Source organism: Erinaceus europaeus, chromosome 5, assembly GCF_950295315.1.
Source record: "Erinaceus europaeus chromosome 5, mEriEur2.1, whole genome shotgun sequence".
Taxonomy (NCBI): Eukaryota; Metazoa; Chordata; class Mammalia; order Eulipotyphla; family Erinaceidae; genus Erinaceus; species Erinaceus europaeus.
Window position 1 is genome coordinate 98567095 of NC_080166.1, and position 23011 is coordinate 98590105.

The 23011-nt window shown below is 36.7% G+C and overlaps 1 protein-coding gene and 2 non-coding genes across 3 annotated transcripts in view; 1 reads left to right on the forward strand and 2 right to left on the reverse strand.

The window, feature by feature from the left end:
* Positions 1-23011, reverse strand: part of GPC5 (glypican 5) — a 1586725-nt gene that overhangs the window by 766118 nt on the left and 797596 nt on the right. Inside the window, exon 7 of the mRNA XM_060191579.1 lies at positions 11185-11344. Within this exon, the coding sequence (XP_060047562.1) occupies positions 11185-11344 (160 nt within the window). The remainder of the gene's footprint in view (positions 1-11184; positions 11345-23011) is intronic.
* Positions 3548-3654, forward strand: LOC132538787 (U6 spliceosomal RNA). The gene has a single exon (XR_009550110.1). It is a non-coding gene; the product is annotated as a U6 spliceosomal RNA (small nuclear RNA).
* On the reverse strand, positions 14300-14422 carry LOC132538881 (U6atac minor spliceosomal RNA). Its single transcript, XR_009550188.1, has one exon. It is a non-coding gene; the product is annotated as a U6atac minor spliceosomal RNA (small nuclear RNA).

The window sequence follows — 23011 nt, forward strand, 5'->3', positions numbered from 1 at the left end:
AGGAATTGGAATTAAGTCTATATATTACTTAAAAGGTAAACACATTCATATTCTGAAAAAATATAGTATGAAACATTACACTTAAAGAAAATTAAAGAAAGTTAAACATAATCAATCAAAAACTATCCCCAAGCAATACATATTTTGCTAATGTATCTCTTCCAAAGTTGTGACATTACACATTAATCTAGAAAATTACACTCTTAAATTTAGCACTTTACATTCCAGTTTAACAATTAGCACTCAAATAATTACTTTTGACTTACTAATTTTCACTTAAAATAGCACATTAAGCTAATGCAAGATTCCACAGTTAGGGCTTCACTATGTGAAACTATGAAAGATATATATATCTATATATATATATATGTATATATATATACATATATATATATACATATATATATATAAATCATATATATATATGATTTACAAATACTAATAGTTGTTGGATAAAGACATGGTTATCAAATTTATTCTATACATTAATGCAGATATAGTCTTTGTGTGTGAACATAATCATTTTGCTTAATATTTTGACTAGATTTAATGTCAATATTTTTGATTCATTAGATGTTAATTAAGATGTCACAGTTATGTAGATTATTCTCATATCCATTCATAAAATTTAGAGCACATTCATTAAGTGTCCTATTTTTAGAGGCATTATGGTGGCATTGTGATGCAATTGTTTTCAAGCCTCATTGGGAATAGTTACTATTTATCATACTTCTTAAAAATAAAATTCTGTATGCCACCCATGAAAGCATTGATTCATTATTTGGGGATGGAGTCTCTGCACTTTGCATTTTTTAATAATTTTTTTTTAATTTTCATTTTTTGTCTTTATTTGTTTACTGGTTAAAGACAACCATAAAGTGAGAGGTAAGGGGGATATAGAGAGGGATAAAGACAGAGAGAGAGAGAGACCTACAGCCCTGCTTCACCACTTATGAAGCTTTCCCTCTGCAGGTGAGGGACTGGGGGTTTGAACCTGGATCCTTGCACATTGTAAAGTGTGCTCAACCAGGTGAGCCAACACCTGGCCCCCTGTACTTTGCATTTTAAACAGACACAGGGAAAATTTCAATGGACGCTGTAAGCTGCAAGAACAAAAATAGGGCTGCAGTGTAAGGAAAGATAGCGGAATGCTGTCTGACTCCTTCACTACCTGCAGGTCCCTGTTCGGGCACCAATATGCTGGGCTAGCTTCGTGGGTGGGAAACAGATGACCAGGGACTCATGGCTGAGCTGGGAACACAGTTCAATCTTTATTGATGACAGGGATGCAGTGAAATCAATCTAATCTCTCTTCATTAGAAAATTCTATCCTTTATATCTCCTGAGGCGGAAGTGTCAGGAAGAGGAAGTACATAGGATGGGGGTGGAGTGGAAAAAGAGCGTGAACCAGTGGTGATTAAGTGGTGGGAAACAGGATGTGACTAGGAGAGGGAGCCGAGCGAAAAGAGAGTGGGAACCAGTGGGATTAAACCAATGTGGGTCTCAAACAAAACAATGATTATGTAAATAGCGTTAAGCAATGCAAGTGAACCTAACATGATGATCAAAACAGAAGGGGTCTTAGAAGCAGAATTAGAAGCAGACCAACAACTACCTTAAGAATTGTTAGTGTCAATACAGCTCAGACACAAACAGTCCCCTTGAATGTCCTGTCAGCACTAATTAAAGTTTTAATGGTGGGTATAGGGATGCAACCTTACTTAAAAACATATAAGTGGTAAATATATAAGATGTTGAATAACTGTTTGAATGTAGGGAAGTTAATTCAAACATTAAAAATCTTGGAATATCTGAAATTAAGAAAGAAAGAAAGAAAGAAAGAAAGAAAGGGATAAAAGGACTTTGTTCACAAGAACCAGCAACATTCAGAACCTTACCACTGTCAATATCATTTGCTACAGAAGCATGAATGTATGTATGCATGTGCACATTCATTCATCAATTCATATATATATATATATATATATGTGTGTGTGTGTGTGTGTGTGTGTGTTTGTGTGTGTGTGTGTGTGTGTGTGTGTGTGTGTATGTTTATGATTTCATCGACAGAACTTAAGAAACAAGAGCAGAAAGGTGAAACACAAAGTAAAAGTAAAAACTTGTACTGGTGGTATATTGCACCAAAGCAAAGAACTATGGGGAAGGAGGGCAGAAAGGGGGTTGGGAGAAGAAGCAAGGGTGGGGGTGGGGGTTGCTTTCAGGTCCTGGTACAAAATGATGGACCTAATTTGGGAGTGAGAAAGTTTTACAGAGATCCATTCATATTTTACCAATCATTTTATCTACAATTTGGTTTTAAATATTTTACTTCAAAGTTGCTTAGCCCTTATACAGGCAAGTCCATGGTGGTCTCAAGCTTCAACATATCAGAAGTTTTCTTTCTTTCTTTCTTTCTTTCTTTCTTTCTTTCTTTCTTTCTTTCTTTCTTTCTTCCTCCCTTCCTTCCTTCCTTCCTTCCTTCCACCTTCCATTTTTCCCTTTCTTTCTGCTTTTAATTCTCCTTTTTTTCTTAACTTTTTTCAGGGAGGGAGGGAGGGAAAGAGAGAGAGAGAGAGAGAAAGAGAGAGAGAGAGAGAGCCACAGCACTGGTTTTCTCTAGCGTATTGGAGTTCTGACTTGAACCTTGGTTGCACACATAACAAAATCAACTTTAAATAAAAGCTTCTAATCAACTCATATGAACTGGGCATCATTTCAAATTAAACAAAGAATCAGTGATTCCAGGGTTGACTCTGTGGGCCACTTCTCACCTATAAGACATCTATTTCCTCTTACACTATTCTATCTACATAAGCATGGATATATCTTCTCTCATGTGATTGTTTTCCTCCAAAATTTGAGAAGAAATAGTAAAATAGGTGTGGTGTTTCTTTGCATTGCATATTACATGCATAAAGAAATTTTTAATAACTTTTATGTTTTGAAAATTAAGAGAAAGATTTTTTAGTATTCACATCAATAATCACAATCTGATTCTAACTTTAAACAATTAATGTCAACTTTATAAGACAGGGTTAAGTCCAAATTTAATTCAACAGTAGGGTAGAGAAAGCTGAAAGTTACCAGTTTTACATTATAACAAAAGTTCAGACTTAGACCAAAGTTATAAAAATAGCAATGAGGGGTGGGTCAGGCAGTGGGGCCAAGCACCTGGTTCAGCACTAAAATTGCAATGCATAAGGACCCAAGATCAAGCTCCTGGTCCCCACTTGCAGGGACTAAGCTTCACGAGTGGTGAGGCTTTGTAGGTGAGGATTGCAGGTATCTCTCTAGTTCCCTTCCCCCCCTCAATTTCTGTCTCTAATAATAAATTAAAAAATAAAAATAACAATAGGAAAGACAACATACATAAGGGAAATTTAGCAGGTAAAAGAAACAGAATTTACTAGATGTGGGGAAAAGAAATAAGTAGATAAACCTAAGAAACTTCTGAGTTATAACTTGGGAATATGGTAAGTGATTGAGTATAAGTAAAACAAAAAAGAAGGAAAAGAAAAAGAAAGAAAGAGAAAGAAAGAGAGAAAGAGTGCTCACTTCGGCAGCACATATACTAAAATTGGAACGATACAGAGAAGATTAGCATGGCCCCTGCGCAAGGATGACACGCAAATTCGTGAAGCGTTCCATATTTTTTAGAGCCCCTACTTCCCCCAGTCCTGGAACCCTTGGATAGGGCCCACTTTCCCGTATGCCTCTCCCAATCCATACCAATAATATTGCATCCGCCGATCACAACCTAACCAACACAACGATTGCCACCTCAACATGCTTCACCTCAGACTGTGTCCAGAGACTTCACGTGTGGAATGACAACCCTTCAGCTTCATTACTCGGGTGAGACCTTTCCTTTAATAGTACACTCTAATTTCATCTCAGGTGGTTCACTTTCTAACAAAGTCCCATAACCTAGATATACACCAGTTTCTGTGAGAGAGAGCTTATGTTCACACCTATCCATAAACTACTGCAAAATATATACCTGAAAGCAGAAGTACACTAGATTTTGCAGTGAGTACCCCCCTAACACTTCCTCTCCACTATTCCAAGCTTTGGGTCCATGATAGCTCAACAATTTGTTTGGCTTCGTATGTTAACTCTCTTTTCAATCACCGGGTTCCAGATGCCACCAGGATGCTGGCCAGGCTTCCCTGGATTGAAGACCCCACCAATGTGTTCTGGAGCTCAGCTTCCCCAGAGACACACCCTACTAGGGAAAGAGAGAGGCAGACTGGGGGTATGGACCGACCAGTCAACGCCCATGTTCAGCGGGGAAGCAATTACAGAAGCCAGACCTTCTACCTTCTGCAACCCTCAATGACCCTGGATCCATGCTCCCAGAGGGATAGAGAATGGGAAAGCTATCAGGGGAGGGGGTGGGTTATGGAGATTGGGTGGTGGGAATTGTGTGGAGTTGTACCCCTGCTACCTTATGGTTTTTTTAATTAATCCTTTCTTAAATAAAAATAAAAATAAAAAAAGAAAGAAAGAGAGAAAAAAAGAAGTCGGGCGGTAGCACAATGGGTTACCTGCACGTGGTGCAAAGCTCAAGGACCAGCGTAAGGATCCCGGTTCGAGCCCTAGCTCCCCACCTGTAGGGTGGGTTGCTTCATAAGCGGTAAAGCAGGTCTGCAGGTGTCTATCTTTCTGTCCCCCTCTGTCTTCCCGCTCCTCTCTCCATTTCTCTCTGTCCTATCCGACAACGATGACACAATAATAATTACAACAATAAAACAAGGGCAACAAAAAAATAAATATTTAGAAAGAAAGAAAGAAAGAAAGAAAGGAAGGAAGGAAGGAAGGAAGGAAGGAAGGAAGGAAGGAAGGAAGGAAGGAAGGAAGGGAAAGAAAGGTGGGTGGGGAAGGGAATGACTCTCTGGAATAAAACTTGTCAATTTTGGGACTTGTTGATGATACAGTCTCTAATTAGTGCCTGAACATCTCTGGAATTTATATGACTTAGGTATTAGGCCTTGAGTATATACATTTTCCTTTGGAGCAATTTGTAGCTGAGTAAGCCATTATTTTCATTTTATTTAGACTCCAGTACAACTGCATATACTCCTACACCATAGACCTTCCTTTTCTGACTTCTCTCTGAAGTTTTTCTGGTTGACCCATTTGGGTATTTTCCTTTCTCTGCCAGCATTTATTATAATACAGAGAATTGTGAAAGAGATGTCAGTGTTCTTCACAACCTGGAAGAGTAAATAAGTATGATACATTTCTGAGCTACCTGAGGCATTATTTTAAAATAAAGCTTTCTTGAAGCTACAGTAATTGAAGGCTTCACACCCTGCTGAAAGATGGAAATGGTTCTCCTTGGGTATTAGAAACTAAACTTAGCACTAACTCTGAAACCGATGCCAAAATTCACATAAGATTAGCCATCATTACTGACCTAACTATATTTCCTAACATCCTAGGCCATGTGATACTTTCTTGTAATACAGATAAATAAATGCTGATCACTTTATAACAGTTTATTCTGTTTTAATACACTGATAAAGTAGGTTACATTAAAAGAAAGGGGATAGTTTGTTGTTTTTTTTCACAACATGGTTCTTAGTACAGCAGTAGCATAAGTTTTAAGGAATGCTCTAATACACTCCTCCTATGTCATATGTAGTCTTTCTATAAGATCTATTTTTTGTTTGTATTGTTGTTACTGGGGTTTCACCACTCTGTTTTTTTATTTTTATTTTTTTAGATAGAAAGAAAGAGTTACCATGGCACTGAAGCTTTCCCCAGTGTAGTGGGGGGGGGGGATGGAACCTGGGTCAAATGCATCTCAGGGCAGGCACTCCTGCCAGGTGAGCTATCTCACTGGTTCCCAAGTTATGTGTATACAAAAGAGAATCTGCAAAAGCTCTTCATCTAGACTACATGTTTCACAATTTTATTTATTCTAATTACTTATATTTAGTGAACATTTAATTGGCAACGAGGTTATATAAAATCACTTTCTCTACACAGTAAAGACAACGGAATTCTGAAAGTATTGAAAGTATCCTTGTTTCCATATGGCACATTTTATCAATTAATTTTAGCTAAGGGAAAATTGAGTATTCTGCTTATTCAAGAGGTGATACATAAAACAGAACTGATCATGAATATGCGTTGTTTCTGGTTTTATGGACAGCAACATGGTTTTGAGACAAGTCATGATAGTTAGGCTGTATCTCATGATATGTCACAAAATATTTATTTTTTCTCCATTGATCACACAACAAGTATTGCTTCAGTACACACACACACACACACACACACACACACACACACACACACACACCACAATTTATTTATGCCCTCTGGTGTGAATAAGATCTAGCTGTGAAACTTGTAGAGCCACAGGTTGATCTGGGATATATGCTAGGAGACTCCTTGAGCTTTAATTAATAAGTCTTCCCTTTGTACCTCAGTGATTTAACATCAGTGTCTAAGCCAAAGCAATGAAAATCATTTTTTAGGCATTCAAGGACAAAACCTTTCATTTCCATTCCATTACTTAAATCCATGAACATGAGATATATCTTTTCAAGAGAATGAAAAATGATTTTGGATGATTCATTAGGTATCCAGATTCCATAACACAATCTTGTTAACAAAATACCAAGCAGCCAGGATGAGTCTCAATTATTTAGAAGCCAAAATGAAAATGTATAATGAGAATAATATTCATGATGATAACATGTTAATTAAAGTATATTTACTGTGGACATATATTTCATTTCTCCTGGTTATAATTTTCTTCAGTAGTGGAAAAACTACAGTAGATGACAAAATTCATAATGTTCACAATTCTGAACACTGAAGAGAATCAGCAGGTGTTTTTTTTGTGTGTGTGGATTTGTCTATGGTTTTGCTACATATCATATAACCAGTCAGCATTAAACACTTATAAAATGCAGATCAAAGTCTAAAGTCATTATTCAAGATTACTTTCACTATGACTAAGCAATCCTACAAGAATGATTTATGAATATAATTGAATCAAGCAAACACATAATAAGCTATTTGTTTTCAGTAATTAGGGCAACTTATTATTGGACTACTTATCAACAATTGGCAAATATGTATATGATTAAATTAAATTTGATGAAACTTTAATTTTATAAAGAATATAATATTTCCATTATAATGTTTGCAATTGCTGCTAATCTAAACAGTTCTTGCATACACCTTATATAAGTAAAATATCAGCTCAGTAATATACAGTAGTGCAAAAACTATTTGATATAGATATACAGTGTAGTTTTTCCAGAATCACACAGAAATTCTATTTTCTATATAAAAATACGGTGTGTGTGTGTTGAGCTTGTGCGAATCTGTATAACTAAGATATTGAAATAAAGGTGATTAACTGTGAAAATAAGTTTGAGTAAGTCAAGAATTTTCTCTCACCAACATTTCTACATTACTAAATATATTAGCAACTTTTTTCTTCAGTGGCTAACAAAATATCCTTTTTATTTTACTGAACAGTTGGAATATACATTTCTTTTCCAAGGTATCATGATGGGGATACATTTGTTAGGAGTTGATCTAAGGCTAGTCTCTTAGTAACAAATCTATAGCACAATAAAAACTATAGTTTTAGTTATTTTAAACTATTGAAATCAACAAAAATACCCTTTTTTGAACAAATAACAACATTATGCATACTATCTTTATGTTTATAAATTAATCTTATTTAAGTTGAATAGTCGATCATTTAAAAAGCCTACCTAATGAGATAACACATAATGGATTGTCCTAGAAAATAACTCATGCTTATAATGGCAGGATGGAATATGGTATCATGAGGTTTTAAGAAGTTTATGGAATAAAAAAGGGTTGAGAGTGGAGATTATAAAGTAGTCCATGCTCTAAGAACTTAGTTGTAGGTGCAGGGTAGGTAGCACACTTGGTAGAGCTCACACATAATTCAAGATCCTTGTCCCCAACCACTAGTGGGAAGCTTCACAAGTAGTAGGTACAGCAATGATGCAAGTGTCTCCACCTGCCACCCCTCTCTGTATTTCTCTCTGTCTTTATTAGAAAGTAAAAAAAAAAAAAAAAAAAAAAAAAAAAAAAAGGCCATTAGGAACAGTAGAGTTTCTGTGTAGGTACTAAGTTCCAGTGATAACCCTGGTGGCAAAACAAACACATTTAATGACAAACTCTAGTGTGAAATGAAGTCTTTTGCTGCCTGAAAAAGAGACAATTCCACAGGGTCTAGGAATGAGAATACTGGATTGGTACTTGAAATACACAAGACTCTGAGAACTAAAACCATGATTGTTCTACAAAGCTTATTGACATCAGTAATGGAAAATAAGTCACTTGAGCATATACTTTAACTTTGCTGTCATTAGCAGTTTCTCAGTTAAAATAAAATCATACTTTAATCTACTAAATGTGCCATATAATATTATATAAGCAATGATGGATATGATAATATCTTAATTATGCCAGAGAAATTTTAGACTTAAACTCACCCTACTAATTTTGAAGGTAGGTATGTGAGTCAACTTAACTAGTTTGAAAAATTAACCTTTTGTTAAATAATTCAAGTGATAATAAGTATTTATAAATTACAGATATCATCACACATCAGCAAAATCACTAAATTTACTGGATACAATACTGGCATTATTCTTTATAACAACACATAGCTATGCATGGCTAGATGTGTGGAACATTTATTCATTTTTGCTACCACAGTTATCATAGGGCCTTGAGGCCTACACAGTAAGTCCACATTTCTCAGGAGCCATTCATTTCTAAGATTTTCTAATTGAGACAGAGACAACGAGGAAAAGAGGGGGCAAGAGAGGGAGGGAAATAAAAGAAGAAGAACAACATCTACAGCACCATATCACTTGTGAAGTTCCTCCCCTGTAATTAGGGACTGAAGGCTCAAACCTAGAACCTAGTGCATGGTAACATATATTATTCTGGCTGCACCATTAGCTAATTCTTGTAGGACAGTTTTTAAGCAGGTGTTTTTTGAGGTTATTGGTGAATTATTTACTGCTTCCATTATATTTTATGAATATACAAACATCATTATTATAAGGAAGAAATTATGTTCTCATAAATAAGTTCTTAACATAAGTGAGACCTCACTAAACTTTCTGGAGCATAAAATTTTAAGTCAGTAAGATCATCTAATAATATGTCTTAGTGTTGTACTGGTATATACATACGGTATATATACATCTGGAGAAGCACAGAAAAAAAAAATAGCGTGTTCTGTAAAGACAAAAGTGTGACCTAACTTTCATCTTGTACCTCTTTTTTTCAGCACACTCACCACAGTGGTTTCCTAAACCGCTTATTAAAAATTGAAAAGCAACAACTATAAACTCTTAGAAACATAAAGGCAACTCACTTATAGCAGATGTGGATTTTTTAAATGTTTGCCTGGAGTTTCTATCCTCTAAATCTCCCCAATTCTGATGGATAGTCACTTGTACCATGACTGTCCATTTTGAAAGTAATTGGAAACAGGGTTTTGATGTAGAAAAAAATCATTCTTGCCATCTTGACAAGTATGGTTTTGTGAGAAAACTATGATTACTTGGATATCCTTCACTTCTCTTGAGAAACAAATCAAAAGGAGGTACCTATCAATATATAACAAGTTCTTGAGCTTATTAATAACTTCAGATTGAACGATTCCTATAAAAATGTTAATTTCTATCTGTACACATATACAATTTATGGATGAATTTCCAACCTAAGCTGTTTTATAATAACTTTTATGCCTTAAAGCCTAGCTAATAGTCAAAAGGCAATTTATGGTACATAAAAATACTCAAGATAGAATGAAAACAAAAGATTATTGAATATTGTTCCCTCATAAGTATTACAATTCCAAAGTATACTGGAGCACATTTTAATTCTTTGTAAATGTATTTTTGTTTAAACAAAATATTTCCCTTCTCATTTTCTTTTATCAGTGTGCATATACAACCAAAGGCATAAAAACAGGAAAAATCAATATGATAAACAGAACTAAAATTCAAAACAAGAATACATATCCTTATCTGTAGCTACAACTGTAGAATATATTTAATTTTCACCAGAATATTGTATTAATACATCAAGGAATTTTGCAGCCCTTTGTTGAATTGCTGTTCCAGTGTGCTGAATTTCTTCTATTTACCTTACATGGCTAATATATTGCTTTCTTTAACATAAAAACATAATTCTTTATAATTAATTGTTCTTTCTCATTTGGTTCTTCTTTTTGCCTCTACTCCTTTAGCCTATATACCTGGCTTGTAAAATAAGAGCCTGGAGAAATGGAGTATTGCTTGCAGCACTTGTTGTGAACTCAATTCACTACAAGAGAACTGAAAAGTAAATGAACTCTTCTTCCACCAAAATTATTAAAAGACATGTCTAACAGGTCCAAAGCAGTCCTTTTTTATTTAGAGGGAGACTATCAGACTAGCCTCTAGGTAGGACAGAGATCCAGAAGATTATTGTATAAAGTAATCGTCTTTGGTATGACCTGAGATAAATGGATAGCTGCAAGCCAGCTGTGCTAGGTACATTAACTTGCACAGTTTTTTTTTTTTTCCTCAGTCGATCACTTTGCTTGTCTCGCTTGGGGAAAAAAAAAACATAATGCATTTCTGCAACAAGGGAGAGTAGAGAAGCAGCTCCATGTTTTGATGGTACTAGTTCAATAATACCAGAAAAATGAATGATTGTGAGGAATTTTTTGGAAAACAACATTCTATGAGTTTAATGTAGTTACTTTTAACCATAAGCAAATATGTTTAACTATTTTCAACACTTTGATATGATGGAATCTAATAAAGTAAAATGCATAGTATATAGTGGCAAGGTAATATAAAAGAGATCAAATCTGATTGTTTATCAGGGTTTCTCCATTGTGGCATCACATTCTTCACATATACACTTAATGAAAATCACAATAGGATCATTTCCTTGTTTTTCACTAGAAAATTCCATTTACACATAGAGTAAACCTGTAGATCTCAGCAACGCAAGTATGTATGCTCTGGTTAACTAAAAATAGGTTATGTTTTCATTCTCTGCATATCGCTAAACTCACTGTCATTGCTTCTCTTTGTTCATAATACTAGTTAGTGTTTTTTATATCATGAAATCAATTATACAAAAATAATTTTAGAAGCATGCACTTACAGTTTGCTACTTTTAGAGTCCTCTTGACTTCCCCACTTCCGGATCCACCACAACCATCTTCATCATCACAGTCCCCGCTGACTTGATCAACCATGCCACCTCCACTGCCAATCTGAAGAAGTTCCCATTTGTTGGGTTTAGGTGACCTGCCCTGCAACAGCTAAATGTGGACACCAAAGATGTTTATTGATAGAAAATGAAAGCTCATTAAAAAGATGTTTATTAATAGCAAACTCAAGTACATTAAAAATTCTATTCAGAAGATGCTATAAGAGGTAGGCATTCTACCTCTTTTATTTGGATTATTTTGATGCAGATACCTATCAAATCAAGCCAGCAAGAAAAAGAAAAATCACTGAACTAATAATAAATAATGAGCAATGTCTTACAGGCATGAAGAGCTATATTCTATACATTGGCATTGTGATTAAGCTTTCAATAAAGCCTTGTAAAATAAATAAAACTGGGCCTATTTGTACAGGATAGTTTGACTAGATAATCCTTTGTTTCTGAACAAATAATGTTTAAGCATGATAAGTCAAACTTCAGTACAACACAGTTCCCTTCTCAAAATGTTGGCTGACAACATTGTGCTGTTTCATAAGCCAACAGTCTAATATTTCTCAAAAAGTAGTGCATTGCTTTTTCAAAAAATATTCAGTCAAAACAGCCTAAAACTCAAGGGCCAGATGATGGCACACCCAGTTGAGCACACATATTACCATGTCCACGGACCTGTGTTTGAACCCTCATTCCCCACCTGCCGGGGGGTGTGGGAAGAAGAAAGGCTTTGTGAGCTATGGAACAGGTATCAATCTCCCCCTTTCCTCTCAACTTCTCTCTGTCCTATAAAATAAAATAGGAAAAAAAGGGCAGCCAGGAGCAGTGCATTTATAGTAGTGGCACTGAGCTCCAGCAATAAGCCTGGTGACAACAACAACAACAAATCAAGAACATTGGAAATATTTATCTAAACGTCTATTTAAACTTTCTATGTTTAAACATGTAGTTCAATGAATAGACCACAGAACTGAATCATAGATAAGATTTTGGCTCCACTTCCTTTCCTATAAATCACTTAAGTTTAACCCAAAGTCTTGGTTCTTAGTACTTAAATATTTCATTTCCTTTTATGAGCAAAATAGATGAAATCACCATTTCTCCTCATAGCACAGGAGTGCTGGTAATATTTTTGAATAATATTGGAAATGCCAAAACTATTTTTTTTTCAAAAAGGGATGTTATGAATAATAGACTATTTCACTTAAGGCTAAGACTAAATAAAATGGCCCAGTGAGCAGCACTTTTTTCCCTAAGGTAGTTTTAGCAAACACATGATCCCTAGAGGTTATTGCTATAGTATGAATGAAATATTTCTACAGAATACTTAATGGACATTTAAATTTCCAGGGCACTTTATGGAAATATTAACTAGAGATTTTCTATCATGAAATGATAGTATTGGATTTGTAGAAAATAGTTTAATATATAATCCAACAACAATATTTCATGTTGAAAAATGAATAGTGAAAGATATTCAGCACTCTAAGAACATTTACATCATGATACTAGACTTTGATCATTGCTTAGTTTTCAGAAATTAAAAAAAAATTAAAAATGTGAAATATTATCTCTTTAGAATTTATTTTTCCTTAAATGAAATCCTAAAACAGTTTGACATTGTTTTTTAAATTCTGATCAGAATTTAATGTTTATCAGAATTATTAACATTTCCTAAAATGGACTAATAAGTGCTAAGTTATAAAAGACCTCTTTCACTGTCAAGTGAATTTAGGAATGTTAAGAAATAGTCTCATCACTGTGTTTAAAGTGCTAATGTGTATTTTACTTCCCTGTGAAGAAATATAGGCCAGTAACAAAGCACAGGAAAATACAAGACAGAAATAAAAATAGCAGGAAAAGGGGCTTGGGAGGTGGCTGACTCTATCCAGTGCACAGATTTTCAAGCACAGTGATGCAGATTTAAGTCCTGGGTCACCAGATGGGAATGTCTGCAGAATGACAAATATGTATGAATGAGGTTCAGTGTCTGCCAAAAGTGATGAACTAATTAACGAATTAATTCAATTAGATGACCTAGATTTAAAAAAAAAAAAGATGTTCCAGGTTCGGTGGTGGTACACTTGGCATATAGCAGATACATTATTACACACAAAGACCTTCATTCAAGTTCCCAGTCCCTACCTGGGTTTCTATGCTGCAGTAATCTCTCTCGTTCCCTCTCTCCACCCTCCCCATCTTTCAATTTCTCTGTCTTTATCAATAAAAGAAAAAAAAGAAAAACAAATTAAACAAAAATGGCTACCTGGAGTAGTGAATTCACTGTACTAGTATCAAGTTCTAGCAATAATCTCACAGAAATTATCTAAATCTAGCCTTATAATTTTGTGTGTGCTTGTTTTATACTCTCCTCATTTCCAAGTTTTTTTTTTTTAGAACTTTTGAGGTTTATTTTTTTAATATTTGGTATTTATTTATTTATTATTAGATAGAAACAGAGAAATTGAGAGGGGCAGGGGAGATATATAGAAAGATAGATAGATAGATAGATAGATAGATAGATAGATAGATAGATAGACAGACAGACATGTAGACAGACAAACAGACAGACACCAGTAGCTCTACTTCACCACTTGTGAAGCTTTCCTCCTGCAGGTAGGGACCAGGGGCTTGAACCTAGGTCCCTATGTACTCTAGTATTCATTTCCAACTCTTGTTTCCCTTCATTCTTTTCCCATTCCTCAACCCATTAAATTATACATAAAATTCAAGTAGAGGTTCTAGTATCTCTTTTCCCACTCCATATTCATTTCCCACCCTTAGGTCTGTGTGTCCTACTCACTGGGACTTAATAAACTTTATTGAGCATATACCATGCCTTTCTGAAACTGACAAGTTTCTCAAAGATGATGCCCTGATTTAAGCATCTTTATAAAGACTGCACAGGTCACCCACATTATAGCTGCTATGTAAATATATACTAATAAAATTTTAATTTAAAAGTAAGAATTTATTCAACATACCCAGCAATATCCCTTATGTTTTATTATTTGCCAAAACATTTTCTTTTCTTTTTATTTCTTTATTGATGGATTAAGAATGGTGGTTAGATGCCATGAAATAGGTGGCAATGCCTTAACCATATGTGTGTTGCAGGCTGAAGCTTCTTCCATCCTTGTCAAGGGGAGAGCTAACATTCTCTCCTTTCATACAATACAATTTGCCAAAATATTTTCAAGTTTGCTCTAACAGATATACCCCCTCTTCCAGAACACTGCTCACTTGTGGTTTCTAGTGGTGTTGGGGATTAAACATGGGACCTCTGGTCCCTCAGGCATGAATTTTTTTTTTTTTTTTAAATCAGAACACTATTCAGTTCTGGCTTATGGTGGTGCAGGGGATTGAACCTGGGACGCTGCAGTCTCAGGTATGACAGTCTGTTTGCATAACCATTATGCTATCTACCCTCTGCCCATGAAAGTCTTTTTTACATAACTATTATACTATCTCCCAGCCTTACTCCTGCCCAGTGAGTACCACCAAAGTTGTGACGAAATCTTAGAGTTAAGTTTTCTATGTTTGTTAGTTCTCAATTCCCCATATTCCACATAAGAGAGAATCCACCCAATCGTTGTCTTTTACTCCCTTCTTTGCTGCTTTTAATAGCAAAAAAGAACTTGGATTATTTCCTGTCTTTGAAAAAGAAAATCCACATGGGAGCAAAAATGATCCCCTTCATCCATCTGCATCCTTCTCTGGCTTTCTTTGAGTCTGCCCCAATGTATAAATGATGGATTTTTAAAAAGACTTTTTAACTTATTAATGAGAGAGGGAAAGCAGAGTATCACTCTGGCAATGAAATCATGGGGATCAAATACACATGCACATACTTGTTGAGTCTGCTGCTCTAGCCACTACCCACCTCATGGAATGGGAGCCTGGCATTCTGAATACTTGAACCTATTCATCTACCAACCATGAAGGGAAGACAGCTGATCAATACATACATATTTATAGAAGAATTACAAAAGAGGAAAGGGCAGATTTTGAGTCCCAGCCACACATTAATTTGTGCCTTTAAACAAATCACTTAAGACCATTAAGACTCATTTTATTCCACTGAATAATAATGCAAGGGAAAGCACTTTATATACTGCAAAGTACAGTGTTCATTTACAATGTTCTGCAAGCCACTGCATCCATAAAATTGAGATACCAACACAGTGAGGACAGAATGAATAAAGCCAACCCCTTTTAGGGCGTTCCTCCTTTTCTCAATGCCATGCAGTTTATGCAGTCAGCTGATTAGTTGAAAATAGTCAGTTTTGATGACTGATGCTTCCTGCTTATGTTTAATTGGTTTAGGAAGCTCATTAGGGATGCTATCTTGGAAGATGAGTTTGGTGGGTAGAATATCTGATGACTCTAAGGCAAATGTATTTCTTTCAGCTGGTGAATTTGTCTCTCAATAGACTGAATTTGCTTTTTACTAACTGTCTGACAATATCTCATAGTTGCAATAGCCTTTTGAACAGTCACAATAAAATCTAGTTATAGATGGCTCATATACACGTTTGCTGGGGAAGAGAAACATATTCATCACATTCAAAGATATCCAACTGTCAGAGAAACTGGATGTGCTTCAAAATTCTCTATGTAAGGAGACATCTGTAAAATATTGTCTTTGTCCTCATCATTTACACATATTTACACATATATACAAGAAGTAAACATGGGTTTAGAAAGCATTAGGCAGGGAGTCAGGCAGTAGTGCAGCGGTAAAGCGCACATGATGCAAAGCGTAAGGACCAGCCTAAGGATCCCAGTTCGAGGCCCCAGCTCTCCACCTGCAGGGGAGTCACTTCACAGGCAGAGAAGCAGGTCTGCAGGTGTCTGTCTTTCTCTCCCCCTCTCTGTCTTCCCCTCCTCGCTCCATTTCTCTCTGTCCTATCCAACAATGACAATATCAATAACAACAACAATAATAACTACAATAAAAAACAAGGGCAACAAAAGGGAATAAATAAATATTTTTTTAAAAGAAAGCATTGGGCATTATGCATGTGCCTCTAGTCATCTTGTCACAATTAGATATTACAAAATCTGCTGCTTTATTTATACTATTGACAAGGTAAAACTAAAATGTTGACAGAAACATCCCGAATGATAATACTGATGATACAGAAACTGCACTTTTATTTCATTACAAACACCTTTAATGAGTATATTTCATATATAGATGGAAATTTCCTCTGTGTACGCATATATGAATATATATATATATATGTCTTGAATCAGTTTTGTTATAAAGTAATTGGTGCCTGCACATACCTATAGTTTTAATGAATTTTATAAAGATAAGTACTTAAAATTGAAAAAGAACAGAAATTCTTAATGTTTAAAATTGGAACTATGATTCAAATTTTCTATGATACATTTTTAAGTTTATTTCTGTAATATATTTAAAACAAGTCCTTAAAAAACTCTTTATATAACATGGCTTAATTTTATGCAACCCAACTTCCTCTCCCTAAACCTTTACCTATACTCCTCTGTAAATTCTAGCCCACTGTTGTTTTCTCCTTCCTCAATAACACTATTATACTCATTGTTAACTTTGTCTTATTGGTGGCATTTGTGGTTGAGCACACACATTACAGTATACAAGGACTCAGATTCAAGTCCCTGGTCCCCACCTGTAGGGGAAAAGCTTTACAAGTGGTAAAGCAGGGCTGCATATGTCTTTCTGTTTCTCTTCCTCTCTATTTCCCATACCCCTCTCAATTTCTCTCTATTCAGTGAACAAATAAAGATAATGGAAAAAAAATTAAAAACCAAAATAGTCATATTTAAATATTCCCACTCTTCCCCTTTTGAATTTAGAAAACACTTTATCCACATAGCCTAGCAATACAAATTGCCAGATTTAAATTTTCCAAAGCAGCTAAACTTTTATAGACTTTTCTACCTAAAGAGTCAAACACATTTTAAATATGTCATGCTATGTTACGTTGACCAGACACAGAAATCATTTCTGTAGGTTTTCTTGTCAGTGTTTGCATTAAGTTTGAGCTTTTTGATCCCAGCCTCTGTTGCACCAGTAATTTGAAAGGTCACTGCTCTGTTGGCATTTGACTTATGCAATGCACACTGGCAATTTATAAAAAGCTTATGATTTTGTAAATAGAATATTGAAGTTGGAAAGACTTACTGCACTCATTCTCTGGTCTCTCAGACTACAAAGAATTTATGTTTTCATAAGAAAATTATGTGTCTTCCTCCTTCTGCTATATCTGATTTTTACCAGCTCCCTCTGATTCTGTGCTCGGAGAAACTAAGATGGAACTTTCGGAAAGCAAACTGGCGTCTGTTCAGTGATCTTACCAACAAATCTTTTCCTGCAATTCCAATTAACTCTATCCCCTCTGAAGATTCCTACAGGGGCTTCCGCCAAGCCATCTTCAAAGCAGCTTCCCAAGCCATTCCTCGTGGGAGACGTGCTAACTATACGCCTTGTCTTGATGCTGAATGCGAGCAACTACTAAAGCAGTATGATGAGTTGGGCGACCCAGATGTGGCTGACCATCTCATTGCCTCCCTGGATGCAGCACGCCAAGCCCGCTGGCAACAATTCACGGAAAGTCTGAACTTCACCCACTCAAGTAGGAAGGCCTGGAAGCTTCTTCACAGACTGGGTGCCGGTAGCCAACCCCCTCTCGTCTCCGATCCTCCCGTATCTCCAAACTCAGTGGCCAGTCACCTAACTCAAGTTGGACGTGCTAAGATCGACCCAGTCTGGAAAAGAAAAATTTCCCATGAGTGGTCATCCCACTTCCGTTTATCTTGTCCATCTCCAAAACTCTCTCCCTTTATACTGTCTGAACTGGAAGACGCTTTGAAGAGGGTTAAACCGGGAACAGCTGCTGGCTATGATAACATCATCCCAGAACTCATTCTTAACCTGGGTCCCTCGGCAAAGAAGTGGCTCACTTCATTCCTGTCCCACATCTTGGAATCTGAGTCTATGCCCAAAGTTTGATGTCGTGCGAAGATTATTGCGGTTTTGAAACCAAAGAAAGACCCAACACTGGCCGCCAGCTATAGACCAATTTCTCTCCTCTCCGTGTGTTACAAACTCCTTGAGAGGCTGCTTCTGTCACGTATTTCTCCTCTTACAAAGAAATTCCTATCACCCGCCCAAGCTGGTTTCCGCCCAGGAAGATCTACCTGCAAACAAGTCCTGGCCCTCTCAACTTACATTGAAAATGGATTCCAAAGAATTTAAAGACGGGTGCTGTCTTTGTTGATCTCACAGCAGCCTATGACACGGTCTGGCACCGTGGTCTCCTAGTCAAGATCTCAAGATGCCTGCCTCCATGGGTGGCCAATACTATATCGTTTCTTCTCCAAAACAGAAGATTCCGATGCATCTGGGTGACAAGTCTAGCAGATGGAGACCTGTCTCAAGTGGCCTCCCCCAGGGCTCTGTTCTGGCTCCTACGCTATTTAATATTTACATCAATGACCTCCCAGAAACTTCTTCAAGGAAGTTGATCTACGCCGATGACATCTGCTGTGCAACTCAGGCATCCAAGTTCGACATCCTCGAGGAAACACTCACGAAAGACATGTCTCTGATATCTGATTACTGTAAAAAATGGCGACTAATCCCTAGCACTGCAAAAACGGTATCATCTGTTTTCCATCTATACCATGCCTCAGCCTCGCGTGAGCTTAATGTGCAGCTTGGCAATATGAGAATCTGGCATGAAGCCCAGCCAGTCTATCTTGGCATTACTCTCGATCGCACTCTGTCATTTCACGAATATCTCATAAAAACTGCAGCAAAGGTGGGCTCGAGGAATAACATCATTGCAAGACTGGCCAGCTCCTCATGGGGCGTGAGCGCTTCCACACTACGATCATCATCTCTGGCATTATGCTATTCCACTGCAGAATACTGTGCCCCAGTATGGTTCCATAGCCCCCATGTCCACTTGGTCAATTCCAAATTATATTCCTCCATGAGGATAATTTCTGGAACCATCTGTTCCACCCCAGTTCCATGGCTGCCAGTTCTTAGCAACATCGCCCCGCCAGATATTCGTCGGGATGCGGCATCATCTAAGTTCATTTCCCACGTCTACGCTCGACTGGACCTGCCAATATACGCGGATATCTTCGCCCACCCTGTCCAACGCTTGACGTCTTGTCACCCAATCTGGTCCCCTATGCCTACACTGAACTTCTCTGTTCCAGTCTCTTGGAAACAGAGTTGGCAGTCAGCTGAGGTCAAGAACAAACACCTCATTACAGACCCCTGTAAGCGTCAACCCGGCTTTGACCTAGCATGTTATGATTGGGCCCTCCTCAATTGCTATCGAACAGGCCATGGCCGGTGCGCCGCTATGTTCCATCGCTGGGGAGCCAGAGACGACCCGAACTGCCCCTGTGGCTACAGACAGACTATGACCCACATAGTCAACGACTGCCACCTCTCCAGATTCAAAGGAGGTCTTGAAACTTTACATCAGGCTCAACCTGACGCTGTTGACTGGCTATGGAAGAAGGGCAAACGCTAGAAGAAGATCCCAAATGTCCCATTACTTGCAACCTAGCTTACCTCAGAAACTGCCTCTGACTGGGATAGGTGTCATTCAAGTTTGGATATTAGTAATCTGTTTCTGACAGCCATTCCAGACTATTTGTCTAATATCCCAACTCATCTTTCTTACATAATGGCATAATAGAATGTGGTAAGATGAATTCCAAATTCCTAAACTCAAGATTAAACTAAAACTGCATATCTGCTCTTCCCAAGGAAATGACTGAGTGTCCTAACATGGATAAATGGATAGATTGATTGAAAATGTAGTATGGACAACTCAGTATCATGTGATGAATCAGTTTTCAAGTAACCACACTCTACAGGAACTAAAGAGGACCCCTATTATATGAAGGCTGTTTTAGCATTGCATGAATTTTCTAGCTATTGGTATACAGAGTATTAACTGCACATCTATTACCATGGTAGTGATTTTCTTTCCTCAACACATCTGCTAAATTTTGCCTCTATAGGCTCATTTTTGAAGCATGGAATTTGCAGTATTAGCACCTCACTCATCTCCAATGACCAGAAGACCATGCAATTTCTACAAAGAATATGGGAATTAGCATTTTCCATTATTAACCTGTATTTTTCTTGCCAAGTTTTGTTATCTCAATAAATTACTACCAGAACTGTAAGAGTTATATTCCTCCAGCCACCCACCTCCTTTATGTGTTGTAATCATTGTTCTTTAACCAGTTATTTGCATATGAATGATGTTCTGAAAAGACAGAAAGGAAAAAACATGAAGGAAAGAAACAAAGGGGCAAGAAAAAAGGAAGCTTTAATCATGATATATGCCAATGTAAGGTCTCCTTGATTGAAATTATTTTTGTTTGTTAATTCATTAAAATTACCATTGCCTTCATAAAAGAATTGTGAAAACCCATTCTTTTTTATAAATAAAAAATAAAAAAATTGTGAAGAATTGCAAGTCCATTTAAAAGCCATATTTTGGCAACTTATCTAGATTTCCTTCATTGGCCAGCTGTGCAGAATTCACTCTCAAATGCTCTATTAAAACATTCAAGCAAAGATTCCCCTAAAGTTTTCCAATCTATTAAAGGTTGACTTCCAAAAGGAGCTCATTTTGATCCCATTTAATATGACACCCTAGTGTATGCCAGATGGTAGTAAGAGTTATATCTTCACAAGTGTCATCCTGATTTTCACCTTTGAAATGAAATTCCCTTAATCTATCTTTCTTTGCATAAACTATGAAATATGGACTACTATATGCCAAATGTGAATTAGGGGAATTTAATCTTTCTGAATATTCTGGAAATAACTTGAGAAAAATGAATGGAATTTGTAGTTGTCTGGGGGAGAGGTTAAGTGTAATTGACTACAATTCTAGGCCAAATTCTCCCACTAGCTATTTAAATGTATAACCGTAAGCAAATCATTACCTCATCCTGTGCCAAGAAGCTTCAGTTTCAAAAAAATAAAGAAACAAGGAAATGATTGCTACCAAGCCACCAGAAGCTAGAAGAAGGTATGTAAAAAGATCCCCCATGACTGATAACTTAATTTCAGCAGTAACCTTGCCAACATCTTAATTTCAGACTTCTAGTCAGAAATACTGCAACATAATAAATGTTTATCATCTTAGGCCAACCAGCTTGGGTTCTGTCTCTCCGTGTGTGTGTGTGTGTGTGTGTGTGTGTGTGTGTGTGTGTGTGTTAAATTATTTTTATTATCCTTATTTACTGGATAGAGACAGTCATAAATCAAAAGGGTAAAAGACAGAAAGGGAGAGAGAAAGAGAAACACCTGGAGCACTGCTTCACTACTTGAAAAGCTTACCATTTGCAGGTGGGGACCGGGGGCTCGAACCTAGGTCTTTGAGCATAGTAACATGCACTCAACCAGTTGCACCACGAACTGGCCCCAGGGTTCTTATCCATAACATTGCAATATAGTTGACTAATAATTTATTTTATAGATCTTTATATATAATTCAATATGTTTTTGTATAGGTATACTCATAACTACTACTCAGGGTGGCAGGGGAAAAAAAAGAACTTGTAATAAAAATACCAGATTAAAAGTAAACTGCTATCTTCTGATGTCCTGAGGAATTAGTTCCAGGACTCCCTTTACCCAGCCACCCAGTTGCATAATCCCTATGAATACCGAAATCAAGTTTCTGATATAAAATTATATTTTAACTTGAGAATTATTCAGTTATGAACCTAGGACCTCAGAGTCTCAGGTATAAAAGTCTTTTGGATAACCACTATGCTATTATTAAGTTCCTTGTCTAACTGCATACATTCTGTGTGTTCGTTCTGTATACTTCAAATCATCCCTTGATTAATTTCACTATGTAACATAACCTACTTATTATATGAAAAATTGAAACTGTACTATTTAGAGAAAATGACAAGGGGAATGAATTCATTTGATGATAATATGATCATTATAGGTTTAAATCACACATACACACACACACACACACACACACACACACACACACACACACACACACACACACAGCTTTACTGCCACTAAGGTTATTGCTGGGGCTCAGTGTCTGTGCCATGAGCCAGCATACTAGGTAGCCTTTTTTTTTTTTTTCCTTCCTTCCTTCCTTCCTTCCTTCCTTCCTTCCTTCCTTCCTTCCTTCCTTCCTTTCTCTCTCTCTCACTCTTTCTCTTCTTTCTTTCTTTTTATAAAAAGGAAATACTGACAAAACCACAGGATAAGAGGGGTACAATTCAACAAAATTCCCACCACCAGAACTCTGTATCCCATCCCCTCCCCTGATAGCTTTCCTATTCTTTAACCCTCTGGGAGTATGGAACCAAGATCATTGTGGGATACAGAAGGTGGAAGGTCTGGCTTCTGTAATTGCTTCCCCACTGAACATGGGCATTATATTTTTCCAAAGCTCTTTACTGGTGCTTATGGTTTACATTACAGTTATTGATACCTGTACAATTTATCTCCCTGAGAAAGGCATATGCAAAAAACCGTCGGCCTCAATTTAACTGCTTTACTGCCATCATGCACCAGGATCCCAAGGCATTATATGTGCTCACTCACTCCCTCCTTCCCCAGAGTCCTTTCTTTTGGTATAATACACTAGAACTAATTTAAGTTTTACTTTGTGTTTTCCCTTTCAGTCCTTATTTTTAAGTTCCACCTTAAGCCTGAGTTGAGCAGAGCTTGGATGAAAAAAATTAATAAAGAGAG